This window comes from Phyllostomus hastatus, unplaced genomic scaffold (assembly GCF_019186645.2).
Source record: "Phyllostomus hastatus isolate PE091 unplaced genomic scaffold, TTU_PhHast_1.1 phas_contig_113, whole genome shotgun sequence".
In the NCBI taxonomy this organism is placed as follows: Eukaryota; Metazoa; Chordata; class Mammalia; order Chiroptera; family Phyllostomidae; genus Phyllostomus; species Phyllostomus hastatus.
The window spans coordinates 13,972,761-13,986,156 of record NW_025333530.1 but is presented as its reverse complement, the minus strand read 5'-3'; the positions used below and the strand labels follow the sequence as shown (position 1 = coordinate 13,986,156).

The 13,396-nt window shown below is 52.2% G+C and overlaps 1 protein-coding gene across 5 annotated transcripts; it reads left to right on the top strand.

The window, feature by feature from the left end:
* The first annotated feature begins 596 nt into the window (after positions 1 to 596).
* FXYD2 (FXYD domain containing ion transport regulator 2) lies at positions 597 to 12,867 on the top strand. 5 transcript variants are annotated; one of them, XM_045838459.1, is made up of 7 exons: positions 597 to 1,627; positions 4,433 to 4,561; positions 9,198 to 9,236; positions 9,428 to 9,502; positions 10,924 to 11,068; positions 11,240 to 11,270; positions 12,722 to 12,867. In XM_045838459.1, the coding sequence occupies exons 2-6, from the start codon at positions 4,462 to 4,464 to the stop codon at positions 11,262 to 11,264; spliced, it is 384 nt and encodes a 127-aa protein (XP_045694415.1). In that variant the 5' UTR covers positions 597 to 1,627; positions 4,433 to 4,461; the 3' UTR covers positions 11,265 to 11,270; positions 12,722 to 12,867. The 5 variants fall into 5 exon arrangements, with proteins under 5 accessions (XP_045694415.1, XP_045694408.1, XP_045694421.1 ...); XM_045838452.1 differs by having other exon boundaries at positions 4,327 to 4,561; XM_045838465.1 differs by having other exon boundaries at positions 1,346 to 1,627; positions 4,327 to 4,561; positions 11,035 to 11,068.
* Positions 12,868 to 13,396: the final 529 nt, after the last annotated feature.

Genomic DNA, 13,396 nt, shown 5'->3' with positions numbered 1-13,396 from the left:
TGGAGGCACAGTCATTATGATCTGAGTCTTCACGGAGGCCAGGATAGGCTTGGCAGTCTGTGAAACAAACAACACAGATAGTTATAAAGCCAGATTCAAGCCTTTCAGGCCGTATCAGGTCACAGGAAAGGAAGGAGCAGGGGCGGGGCTGCTCCTGGAGGTCTTTCTGGAGGTGGCAGCCAGCCTGCAGCTGCTTTCAGAGATAAAGAGGGATGTGGTTACTGGAACAGAAGAGCTACACCTGGAGAGAAACAGCCTCTGCTCTAGTTTAAGCCCAGACGTGAGTTCTGAGAAAAGTCAAGAACACATTTCTCTCCGGGGTATATTCACTGTGGGAGAGGTGGGTCAAACAGGTTTGCCCTTGTCCACCAGCTGTAGAAACAGAAGAAAATGTCCTCGTCCCCTGCCTGCTCAGGGAGCAGAAATGCCTCAGTAACCTTGACTCAGAGTGCATTGCCCTTTGGCAACTCCCAGGACCTGTGTGCCCCATGGTGCGGCCATCTTGAAGCCAACACTTAAGGAATGAACCCTGTAGGACCCACCTCCCGCCAGGCCCGCCTTATAAGCCCCCAGTGATCCTGGTATTTGTGGACACAGCAGGAGACAGGAGCCAGTGCTCCTTGGGGTTCAGGACCTCCAGGCAGCACAGATGGTGCCTGGGAGCCTCCCTGCGAGTGGCCACATGTGCCATGCAGCTGAGGACAGACCCAAGCCAGGAATCGGAGCTTTCTAGGGGCTTCTGGCCTCTTTCCAGCTGCAAGCCATCAGCAGGAAGATTGACTGGGACCTGGAGTCCAAGGCGTGTGCTCTGCTGTGTAGCGCCCAGACGTGCGGTCTGGCGGAGCTGGAAATTTGAGTCTTGGGGAGGCTGGTCAAGAGGGCCTCTGCCTTGTCACTAGTTTTTGAGCACCAGGCAGACAGCTCAGCTGATGTTCTGGCATGCTACCTCCCTACCCCACTGAGCCAAAATGACCACCCAGACTGCTGCCCTGAGACTGAAGAATCAGGGAACAAATGGAGGCCTATTTGGGAAAGACAGGGATGCTGAGGCATGGCAGCTGAGGACACTGCCCTAGGGGCATGGCAGTGTTGGAAGAGGAAGTTGGGGCTACCTCTCCATACCTCTCAAATATCTCCCTGATTTCTGGGTCTTGGGAGTATGGCTATATGGTTCTCTTTGGCTTCAGCCTAGAATAATCAAACAAAGGGAGGGGGTGAGGGGAATTTTGCCTACTTTGTGTAGCCTTTCTGGGGTGACAGAGTAGCACTCTCACCCCATTTGACCCCATATCCTGGGAAAGTCTGGAAGAACTAGAAGCGGGGCCAGATGTCAGCAGGAATCAGTCGTGCAGTGTGGGTGTCTGGGGATTAAAGGGAGGTTGGGGATGCCAGGTGGGTGGTAGGCTGGGAGAGATCATGCTGAGGGTCAGGGAGGGGATGGTGCTCTGGGATCTTGCTTTAAAGATCACTCCGGCAGGGGACTGAGCCCAGGGAAGGGATTATGGTGAGTGCCTTTGTTCCTGGAAGGCCAGTTCAGGGTGAGGATAATGAAGTTGGCACTTAATAGGACCGTCTTTGGCCAGTCTTTGTATCTACATCATCTCAAGTCCTACAACAACTCTGCAAGGTAGGTGCTATCATCTTATTTTATAGATGAGAGGAACCCCAGAGAGGTGACCTTGCCAGGACCACATAGTCTGTAGGGAAGAGTCAGGGTGCAAAGGGATTTAACCTTGGGTGTGTCTAGCCTCAGCATGCAAAACTTGTGGGAGGAGAGGCTCTCCTGGGCTACTCTCCAGGGCACCATGGGCCACGCACGAGTTAAAGGAACCAGGGCCTCCCTGGAGGAGAGTAGGGTGTCTCAGAGAGAATATTTCTTGTCCCCACTGTCAGCCACAACCCGACTGCCTCAGTCAGCTGGGGTGTGGGAGACAGGGGAGAAGTCTGAGGAAGGACTTGGGTGGGAGTGAGGTGAAAGGAATAGAACCTCCTGGACTCTTAATGCCCAGGCTTCCCCAGAAGGGGCAAACAAACACTTCTATAAACATTGTCACAGGGCTTCTGCTGAAGCCCTGGGACAACCATGGGGATGGCATGAGGAGAGGGGCAGGAATGGGGAGTGCTCCAAGGATTCTGGGGGACCTGCCAGCAGGTGCTGGCCACATGCTTCTCTCTGTGGGAGCAAGCTAGGTCTTGCTGCCTATTATAGGGCAGGTAATTTCATGGGAAAAGGCTGCACTAAAGTTCTGGGTCTGCCTGTGCCAGTGGGGAAATTATTTTACCCCTGGGACTTATTCATTAATTTAACAAAACTGGGGGTTCACCAAGTGCCTGGCCCCATTCTAGGCACTGGGAATCTGGGAATGAACATAAGAAACAAAAATTCTTGTTTTCCTGGAGCTTGAATTTCAGTCAAAAGAGGAAAACATAACTTATCAAATATAATAAGTGCTACTGAAAAAAAATATAGCTAAGAAGGGATTTGAAATGTAGAGTGGGTGTGACAATTATAGCCTGGGGTGCCAGGAGGGTCTTCTGTATCAGTCTATGGAGAAAGACCTGAAGCAGGTTGGCCAGGAAGCTCTCTGAAGGAAGAGTGTTCACGTAGAGGAAGTAGCCAGTGCAAAGGCCCTGAGGCAGAGCATCCCTGGAGGGTCAGAGGACCACCAAGGAGAACAGCATGGCTGGAGTGCATAGAAGAGGCCACAGAAGTTGGAGACAAGGTCAGCAAGGTCACTGAGGCCAGATTAAGAAGGGCTTTATAAGGCACAGAAAGGGACTTCGGTTTAATCTCTGAACCCTAGGAGGGTTTGAGCAGGAAAGTGAGGCCTTTGTAAAGTGAGGGGGTTGGGTGATAACTTTGGAGTTCCTGTCCAGTCCCTCAGTCTGTGACACAAAGTTTTCATTTCAGATTGAGCTATGTCCCTTCACAGCATTAATGCAGGGCAGGGAACAGAGTGTGTGTGTGGTGGGGAGGGTACTGTGGTGGCGAGGTGGGGGTGGGTGTGAGGGGGAGAGTTATGGCTGAGATATCCACATTTCAGACCACTGATGTGTTTGGAACAGTCAACCTCTAAAGTACCATCTAACCTTAAGATTTATGAACCTCTCAAAGTGACCCACGTGGGGAATTTTCGACTCTGTAGCTTTGGGAAGTCTGAATGAACAGGTTTCTCCTTGGGAACATGTCACAAGTCCTGGTTTTATGAGCTGCTCTGGACAGATTTGCCCCGTCTCAGGGGGTCGTGGGGTAAGCAGCAAGCAGCCAGGAGTCAGGACTGCCTGGCCAAGGCCCCCAGGGCAGATCTCAGCCCAGCTGGATCAAAGCCCTCCAGCTGTCCATTCCCCACTTCCACAGAGATTTTCAGGCTGCTCTCTGTGGGCATCATTAGCCGACCCCTCAGGGAGGAAGTATAGCTGAGGAGGAACAGAGAAGGGAGTTGTCATTGTGGTCAGAAGCTGGGGCCAGAACCCACATCTTCCAATCCCTGCTCTTCAGTGTCTGTGCTGGAGTGGCCAAGTAGGGAGACCCACAGAGATGTTGGTGGTGGCCTCACTCTGGGCAGTCAGAGGCCTCAGCAGCCAGGGACTGGGGATGAGGCTGAGCCAGGGCAGGGGGTCTTTGCCATTCCTGCTCCTGGCTGCAGCTGGGAGGCGAGCCCTCCACAACTGCCCTGTGTCTAAGAACGCTGTCTTCCGCCCATTCCCCTCTTGCACAGACCAGCAGTTTTCAGCAGCCCCATGAGGCTACAATGTCTCCAGGTGGTTCTGACATCGCAGCTTGTAGTGTCACTGGGGGCTATGTGAGGGTCCTGCTAAGGAAGGGCAGGGTACTGTGGGGACCAGCACCACAGTTGCTCCCCGGCTCTGCCCTGCTGCGGAAATGACAGTGGAGGCTGCAGCTGATGCCTCTGGGAAACATCCTGTCCCCCTTTTCACCTCCCCACCTCTGCCCAGGGCAGCTTCCAAGGGGCTTCTGTTCACTCTCGGGGGACTCCTAGCTGCAGAGTGAAGTCTTGGGACAGGAGACATCAGGGCAAAGGCCTAACTGGGCTGGAGGAATGAGGTGCAGCTAAATAAAGGCCCAGGGGGACACCCAGATGCCCTTGAGTGTCTCCCTTAGCCACCAGGAGCTGGGCAGAAAGCAGGGGCTGTGATGCTGTGGGCTTCAGCCTCAGCCCGTGCCCTCCTGGGTTCTGGTAACCTTGGCAGGCACCTTGGGTTGCCTAGAGGGTGATGGAGGTAGCACCTATCCCTTTGGAGAGGGGTGCTTGTGTGGAGGCTGCAGTTTGCTTTGCAGTGGCTAACAGCCTCCCCCTTCCTCAGGTGCCTCCTCCCACATGGATCCCTGGCCTCAGCCTGCCCAGGCAGGCTGGCACAAGGTGAGGGCTCCCTTGCCAGCCCCTCCTCCCTGTCTGTCTCTTCCTTCCAGCGGGTTTGGCTGAAGTGTGGAGGGAGGGAATGCCACTCTTTCCATCCAGGCCCTCAGCAGCAGGCACCTCACGACTCTCTCCCACCTGGACACAGCTAACAGCTCCTGCCATGGACAGGTGGTACCTGGGTGAGTCCCCTAAGCCCCATCCCTCCCACCTTCTCAGATTCTGACACAGGTATCCACCTTATTACTTTCCAGTAGAGCCACCAGCCCCCAGAAGTGCAGGAGAGGCAGGATTTCTAAACAAGGACAGCTCAGTGTGGAACCCTGGGCACACTGCAGTCCACGCTCTGAGCATCTCTGAGCTGCAAGAGCTGGCAGGACAGCTGGCCCAATAGTCTCCTTTCCTGTCCATCTGTCCATCTATCTGTCCATCTGCAGGAACGCTGAAACCAGTCTGCTGGGTTCAAACCTTGGTTTCTCCACTTCCTAGATGCCTGACTTTTGGCAAGTTATTTCAATTCTCTGTGCCTCAGTTTCTTCATCTATAACATGAGGGTGATAACAATGCCTTCCTTATTTCATAGAACTGTGACAAATAAATGACTTAATTTTTGTGAAGTGCTTAGAGCAGTGCCTTGCACCTGGACTTCAAAAATGCAATCTCAACTTTCCTTGTTCCTCTTTTTGTCTATTATCACCTATCTATCCATCCATCCATCCATTCATCCATCCATCCCTCTATCTTCCCAGTTCTTTTATATCCCTTATTACTCCAGAAAGACTCCATGGTGGCTTACAAAGACAGACAAAATACACTGAGATGCCAAGAGGATGTATGGTCGGGGACCCAGTGCCTGTGTGGAGAGTGGCAGAAGCTTCAGGAGCACCACCTCGGTGCCTGGATTAGTGGACAGTATATGCAGAGTGTGACAAGTGGTCAACTGCTACCAAACTAGCTCTGTTATAAAATGCTCGTGAATATTCATCCCTTGGGACTAAAAGCCACAGAGAGCTGAGACAGTGTGCTAGCTCCTGGGCTGTAGGCTGTGTGTGACATTCTCTTTCCATCTCACTCTCATGGGAGGGTGGATGGCTTTTCTGTGTCCAACAGCTAGGATTCAACAGAAAGTTAATAATGCCTATTATTTCTCCAGCCAACACAAATATCACACTAATAGTGATGACACTCACTATGTCCCTGGCCCCGTGCTAGCTCACAACTGGTCTGTAAGGCGGGCAGCAGTCATGTTTTACAGATGAGGAGACGGAGGCACAGAGAACAGACACCATATACTTAGCAAGCGTAGGAGCCAGGAAATGAACTCAAACCTCGACCCCTACCACTGCTAAAGGAGGATTGATAGATGGATTCAGATCCCTTTAGAATAACTAACCAACCCCCAGTGGACATGAACACTGGCCTTGGTACTATCAACCACCAGCTCTTTTTTTTGGAGGCCAATTTAATTGACTAGAACTCAGCCTGGAATCCGAGCACCTACAGAGTACCCAGCACCAGTGCCTGAGGTAAAGGAGACCACAGTGGAGCGAGGAGTTGGCATCAGAGGTATGGAAAAGCACCTGACTCCTACAGCCAAAGGGCTGGCTCGCAGTCTATACCTGGCCCCTCAATGGCTGTGACCTTGAGCCAGAGCCCTGCCTTCTCTGTGGAATGACTGCAAGGACTCCTCAACTATACAATAAGGAATAAAACAAAGCTCAAGGAAATAACAGTGAGGAAGGTGCTTTGTAAATTATAAATGCACTTTCTCTCCCTCTCTGGTAAGGCATGGCTGCTTCTTGAAGAAACCTGCAGTGCAACATTGGAAACTGGAGTGCAAGCAACTAGAGAGCCATACTGGCAGGCCCTCCGTGGCTGTAAAAGGGAAGTGCCAGGAGTAGCAGGGAGAGAGTTTTCCTGACTGAGGCATGGGCTGCGGGATGCAGCTTGGGGATGAAGAAGATAACAGAGGAAAGGCAGCAGAGGCCTAGAGGTGTGACCTTGCACGGAGGGCTCCGGGTGGGCCTTGAGGTGAGAGGGGACCAGGCACCTTAGGACCAGCCCAGGGAAGTCTTACATACCAAGTAAAACCACCGGTGGAAACAGTGATCTCCCATTAGTTGGTCAGATGGGGCAGCGGCTAGGTTTGGGGCCTCCATGGGAACCTGACTTTAACTCCTGCTTACAGCACACTCTGCACATAGTTTGACTTTCCTACTTCCTATTGCCACAGCCCCAGCTGTGGCTTCTCCAGCTGTGGAAGAACACCACAGCCGGCCATCCCTGGCCCTCCTCTTTGGAAATTTCCTTTGTAAGGGTTTGGAAAACCAGCCAGCTCCTGCCTGTCCCCGCCTGCTGGAGCACCTCCTCATACCTCAGCGGGAGCCCCTCTGTCCACACCAGGGCTTTTCTTGTGACCAGGGTAAATATTAGCTGGCACTGTTAATGTTTAATGCCCCCACCTCATCCCTGGCCACCCCACGGCCAGGTACTCTCCCTGAAGCCGAGGCAGCAGGAGGAAGGCAGCAGAATCGAGCCCAGTGTATTGGGGAAATGGCAGGGGTGTCGACGGACGACGGTGAGTATGTGTGAATGTGTGCCGAACAGGAGAGAGCTTCTACTTGGACCACATTTGGAGGGGAGAGCTGGGTCGCACTCTTCCATCTCCTGGCGGCTCTTCCTTCTAGAGTACAAAGCACTGCTCCCTCACCCTGAGCCACTCTCCTGTTTATGAATATTTGCTTTTAAAAGAGGATCCTGCCTTAACTCCAGAGAAATATAGCTTGAATGGCAGAACCACAGGACCAGGTGACAGCCGGTTTGGGACTTGGGGGACGAGTTTCTATCTTGACTTTCTGGCATGAGCCTGTCCTGGTTCATTGCACCTTTCTGGACTATCTAAGCTCACAGCAGGAGGCAGATGGCGGTCAGGCTGGGGAGGCAGCAAGCCACTCTGGTCAGCCTTCTCAGGTTGGTTTTGAGAGGAGAGCCCCCAGCAAAGGGCACACTCCCTGGAGGATTCTTGTAATGGAGGGCGACTCAAGCCCTGGCAGCCAACAGGGGCCGTTGCTGACTGTGGTGGGCTTTGAGACAGATGCAAAACAGATGAAGGCTTGGGGGAAGGGGCCAGCTCATCAGAGGGCTCAAGATGAGGTGGTCAGGGAGGAGACGGTTTCCTGGTGTAGTGAGGAAGCCATGAGTCTAGTCATGGCTCTGATACTAACTCCCCAAGTGACCTTGAGCAAGATCTGAACTGAGACAAACTTGAAGGCCTTCTGTGTGTCGACAGGCACCTGGGTCCACATAACTTCCCCTTGGCCTTTGGCATTCAGGCCCAGGCGGACCCCTCCTAGACTGTTTCTTTTTGGCTTAGGGAGCTTGCTGCTTGCCAGGGAAGCTGGGCTCACCAGGCCCTGTGGCCTTCTACTGCCTAGGGCACAGTTCAACACAGCCTGTGAGGGGCCAACTTGTGCATTCCCTTGACCTTGGGCACTGCTTCTCTAGTGCCAAGGAGGGGCTCAAATAGTGCAGGAAAGAGGGGCCACCATCAGCAGTGGCAGAAAAACTCTGGCCAGACTGCCCTCCAGTTTCCCAAGGCCAAGTGTGCTCAGTCTACAGGACTGGAGGGCAGAGCTGAGACAGCTGCTGGTTGCTGAGCAGGCCCACGTCAGTGTTTCCCAGCCCAGGAGGCAGGGACTGGACCCAGATGACTTGGCTCTGAAAGGTATCCTTTCCTCCAACCACCTGAGAGGCAGCGTAGCAAAAGGGTTAAGTACCCAGATTCTTAGCAACCTGTTTTCTGGGTTCAAATCCCAGCTTTATTCTTTACTAGTTGTGTACGTGTGGGTGAGTTACTGAACTTCTCTGTGCCTCCATCTTCTCATGATTACACTGGAATAATATTAAAGCCTCACAGGGTTGTTATGTGGTGAAACAAGCTAATGCCTTGTTAGCCTTAGCTGGGCATGTGGTAAGCACTATATATTGATGTTTCTTTTGTTCTTTTAAAATTTTTTAAAGATTTTATTTATTTATTTTTATAGAGAGGGGAAGGGAGGGACAAAGTGAGGGAGAGAAACATCAATGTGTGGCTGCCTCTTGCACACCCCCTACTGGGGACCTAGCCCACAACCCAGGCATGTGCCCTGACTGGGAATCCAATTGGCAAACCTTTGGTTTGCAGACAGGCACTCAATCCACTGAACCATACCAGCCAGGACTAATGTTTCTTAAATAAATATGCTTCCCCCAGAGGATAGCCACATAGGAAAGAAGCATCTAGAAACCTGGTTGAAGACCAGTTCTGCCTCCAACTTTCCTTGTAATTTTGGACAAGTCTCCAAACTGGGCTTTACTTTCTTTCTTTTTCTATTCATCCATTCATGCATCTCACAAATATTTGCTAAGCCCCTTGCAGTTGGTTAGTCTTATGAGGAGAGGCCACTGGTGAGTCTAATGGGAGATGTCTTTCTTGATCTTTCCCTACTTTTGTACAGAGCAAGGAGAAGAAAAAATTGACCTCTTCCAGAGTTGTCAGATGCCCCACAGACAGCGTGGCTCCCTGCTTTGGATGCTTAGTATTTGGTCCCAGGTTGACCGTGTCTGAAGCAGCCTAAGGCAGATGCCTCTACTGGCAGTGGCATTTGCAGACCACCAGCCTCATCTTCTAGGGGTCTCTCTTCACCAGCCTACACTTGCCCATTTGGACCCTGGGGTGGGGGTGCTGGGACAAGAAGGACAGAGTTCCACTGTTTCTGTGTCTAGAATACTCTACCATCTGTGACTTGCCCCTCACCTTGTCTTTGGCTCTCTCTTCAGGTGGCAGTCCCAAGGGGGATGTGGACCCATTCTACTATGGTAAGCCTGGTGGGCCTCTCCTCCTCCCTTTCCTGAGCCTGCCTCCATGCACTCCCAATTGGTTCCCAGCCTCTCCCAGCCCTGGTTATGTGCCCCATCTTCCCCAGTTACTGTGGGGCTGCTGTTACTGTGGGCTGAGGGGAGGAGTGCCTGGATAACCCATCCCACCTCCTTGCCCTCTGCTTCTTCAGACTATGAGACTGTCCGCAATGGGGGCCTGATCTTCGCTGCTCTGGCCTTCGTGGTGGGGCTTATCATCATTCTCAGTAAGTGGGGTCAGCCTCATGTTGGAAGGGGGGTGCTGGATGGGGGCACATCTCTTCTCAAAGCTGCGGAGCCCACTCAGGCTCAGGCTGGCTTCTCAGATGGGGATGGGGGAGAGCCCTCTCAACCCTTTCTCCAGATCCTGGAAGGGAGGAGAGAATCTCTCAGCTCTACCCCACTACCTTATGCCAGATGTAGAAACTGAGGGACACCCTGATGATGAAGAGAGGCATCTTGGAGTGTCACCCTACTTGGTCCTTGGGCCACACAGAGTTAAGTTCCATCTTTCTCAAGTGCACCCTCTAGTGGACCCAGGAGGAGCTGCCAAGAGTAAATGTGGGGTCCCGGAGTCAAGTAAGGCTACCTGACTCCCCCACCTCTGACCCTGGGAAGTTCCAGTGTAGCTGGGACTTGGGCACTCAAGTAAGGGAGGGAACTAACCTCTACTGGATACCCTGCATCCTCAGACCTGGCACTTTCTTGGCTTGAGCTACATCCAGCCTATTTAATCTTCTCAGCAACACCAGGGCATGGCCACATTTTCTAGGGGAAGTTAGACCCACACTGAGAGGTGCAGCAACTTGCCCACAGTTCCACAGCCAATAAGAAGCAGAGTTGGTTAACTGGACCAGGGGTGTCCACCCTGCACCCACTCCCCACCTGCTGCTGGAAAGCAAATGTGGTTGACAGCCAGAGTCTTAGGCCCCACTGCCAGTTTACCCCAACTCCCTGGGCCAAGTTTTGCTCGTCTGTTAAGTAGGGGTGATCTCACTTGTCTCATGAGATTAAAGCTAGCACCCAAAGACATGGCAGCCAAGAAAACACTTCAAAGGGTCCAACATAGATATGGTGTGTTCTGGGGGACAGGAGGGTCCTTGTTCATCCCCCAGCCACAGCAAGCACACAGCACAGGCTTAATGAATACTTACTGACTTGTTTTGGTGCAACCAGAAGAAAAATACACAGAAATACAATGAGTGAAAAGAAGACACAGAGTGTAGCAAACACAGTCCTGTGTCCTGGGATTGTAACCCAGCCATGGTCAATGCCACTCCACCTCGAGGCTGTGGTCTGCAGTTGTGATGGTTCCCCCAGGTTCTCCTGGAAGCTTCTGGAGGGCAGCAGTGTGTGGTGGTTGAGCAGATGATGCAGTGGCCTAGACAGGCCAGAACAGCAGTATTGGACTTACTGCTAGCCAACTCCAAGAGCTTATTGACTAGCTGCTCTGTGCCCAGCACAGTGCTGAGAGCGCCATGATGGCCCGGGGCTGGCCACTGCTCTCATGAGCTCATGGGCCACTGAGGAACACTGCAGTCAGTATTTATGGACCAGCTGACTGACTGGCATGGGCTTAGCCCAGCCCTGTATAAAGAGAGACATGGTTGGCTATTGCCTCCAAGCCACACCCCAGGACCTCTGTTAGGTGCTGGCAGGGAGAAGGAAGGGAATACTGCAAAGCTGAGTCCTCCAGGGAGGACAGGATCTCCTTGGAAGAGAGAGGCCTGTGGAAATCAACTTCTTTTCTTTCTTCAAGGCAAAAGACTCCGCTGCAGGGGCAAAAAGCATCGGTAAGTGCCTGCATTGTATAACGGACTGAGGTGGGTGGAGACGGGGGAAGAAGGGACAGATTGAGAATTTTGGTCTCTGAAGCCTGTTGGGGGGCCCCAACCTCAGGGATCCTAGACTTACTACCTTTCCTACCAACCTATTACCTGTCTTTTTTCTTTCTCCCATCTTAGGCCAGTCAGTGAAGATGAGCTGTAATGACAGGTATGTTTGGGAGGGGCAGGAGGGGTGCAGCCAGGGAGGGCTGTGGAGAAGTAAGGAAGAGCTTGGGACTGGGCTGGAAAGAATTTTAGGTTCCTCCATTTATCAGCCAGGCAGACTGTCGCCCATGATGGTCAAGTGCTTGGCATGGCTTTGTGGCCAAGGGGTGTGGGGAGGGGGCTGCAGAGATGCCCCAGAGAAAGGTAAAATAAATGAGGAATGAAATGAAACCCCACCTTTGCCCCATCACAGCCCAAAACCCGCCTTTGTCCTTTCAGAGTCAGCTGTGCCATTATGGCACTGGAGACAGTTGAAAAGCCTTCCCTGAGCTGCAGACCTTTGTCCCAGCACTGCCAGGCCTTCAGGCTGAAGGAGGCACCAGGCTCCATGTGACCCCTGGATGGGCATCACCTCCTTGCACCCCATGTCACCTCTTCCTAATAATAAAGCTGAGCTCAGAGATGGCTCCTTCCTTAGCCTGCCTCCCCGACCCCCACCTTCTCTCCTGTAACTGCCATGACCCGTCTGTGTAAGTTAAGTACAGTACGGCCTGGTTTCTCTTGCTTTTTGATTAATCACCCTATTAAAGCAAGTAGGCCTTTCCTTGCCCCTGGATTACCAAGAGCCCTGGACAGAGGACTCAGCCTGTTTTCCAAATGCCAGGCAACAAGAAACCCAGAAGTCTGAATGTCACAGGTTCAAAGCTATCGGGTCTGTCAAGTGCTGCTTGGGTATCTGCCCAGGCTCTGAGTGCCACTGTTGGAACTATCCTGCTGGAAGTTGCTGCAGACAGGCCTGGGAGGCCCAAAGTGTGGCAGTTGGTGGCCATGTTATGTGGTCTGCCATCTCCCCAAGTGCACCAATATGACAAGATGGGTGGTCTGGGGGAATGCAGGCCACAGCACATGCTCTCTCCCTACATGCCTCCTGACACTGGTGCTAAGCTCAGGTCATCCCCTTTCTGCTCTTGGGGCCAGTGGACCTCATCTAGACCTACTCATTCATGCTGGCTTGGCTAATCCCAGGGCTAGGGCCCTTGTTACCTTGCTGCAGCCCCTGTTCGTCTGGCAGGCCCCTACACAAAACAACTTCAGCCTGAGATGGTGTCAGGCTGGCCCTCCTACTCATGCTGGTGACCCCTTGCAGTAGAGTGTGCTTCTCCAGGGCAGTTTTATCCTCTTCCCTCTCCTTAGGGGGGCCTGCAGGAGGCTGGAGGGGATGGTGGGACCATGGCACCACCTAGTGTCCATCTTCCACATTTGGGTCTGCAGGCCTTTCCCCTGCAGGGAGGGGAGGGGAGGGGAGGGGAGGGATGGGGGGGGGGGGGCAGAGCCCAAGATAGCAGAGTGTTAGCTGAGTTTACAATAAGTAGGGTATATTTGGGAAACAGAGGCAGGGTAAGCCACCATTCTGCTTGAGAACTGAGCTTTTTGTCTTAATCCACTATCCCCCAGGTCCTGAAGACCATCAGTCCTTACAGAATCACAGAAGGCTTAAGCACAGAAAGTCTTAAGAAAGAAAAATAGATGATCCTTACCTTTCAGAATTTGCTCTGCATGTGCGCTCATTCACTGGTGACAAATAAAGTGTGACAAGCCAATCCCTAGACAGAACTCAGTGTTTTTCTACATGAGAAGGGCACACACTTGGGCTGTCCACGACAGTGGGAGGCATGAACAAGAATGGAACAGGTCCCCCTAGGGTTCCTTCAGGAGTTCCTGAAGCTTCTTGGATATAGCAACAAGAAGACGGGGTACTCCAGGGCTGTGGACTACCTGGGCAGTGAAGAGAAGAATGTTTTATATACGAGGGGAAACCAAACAAAAAAATCGCCCAAAATTTATTTATAAAAATTATTTGTTTATTCTTACATGTATTAATTTTAGTCACCTTCAAAGTACTCTCCATCTGATATAATACACCTATCAAAACATTTTTCTGCTGCTCAAAACAGTTTTTGAACTCAGATTTTGATGCCTTTCGGTGCTTCTGCCGTTTTTTGTTTCAACTCTTCCACATGAGCAAAATGTTTCCCTTTGAGGACTTTTTTCACCTGGGGAAACAAAAAAAAAAGTTACTCAGGGTGAGATCAGGTGACTAGGGAGGTTGGGGCACAGGGGTCATGCTGG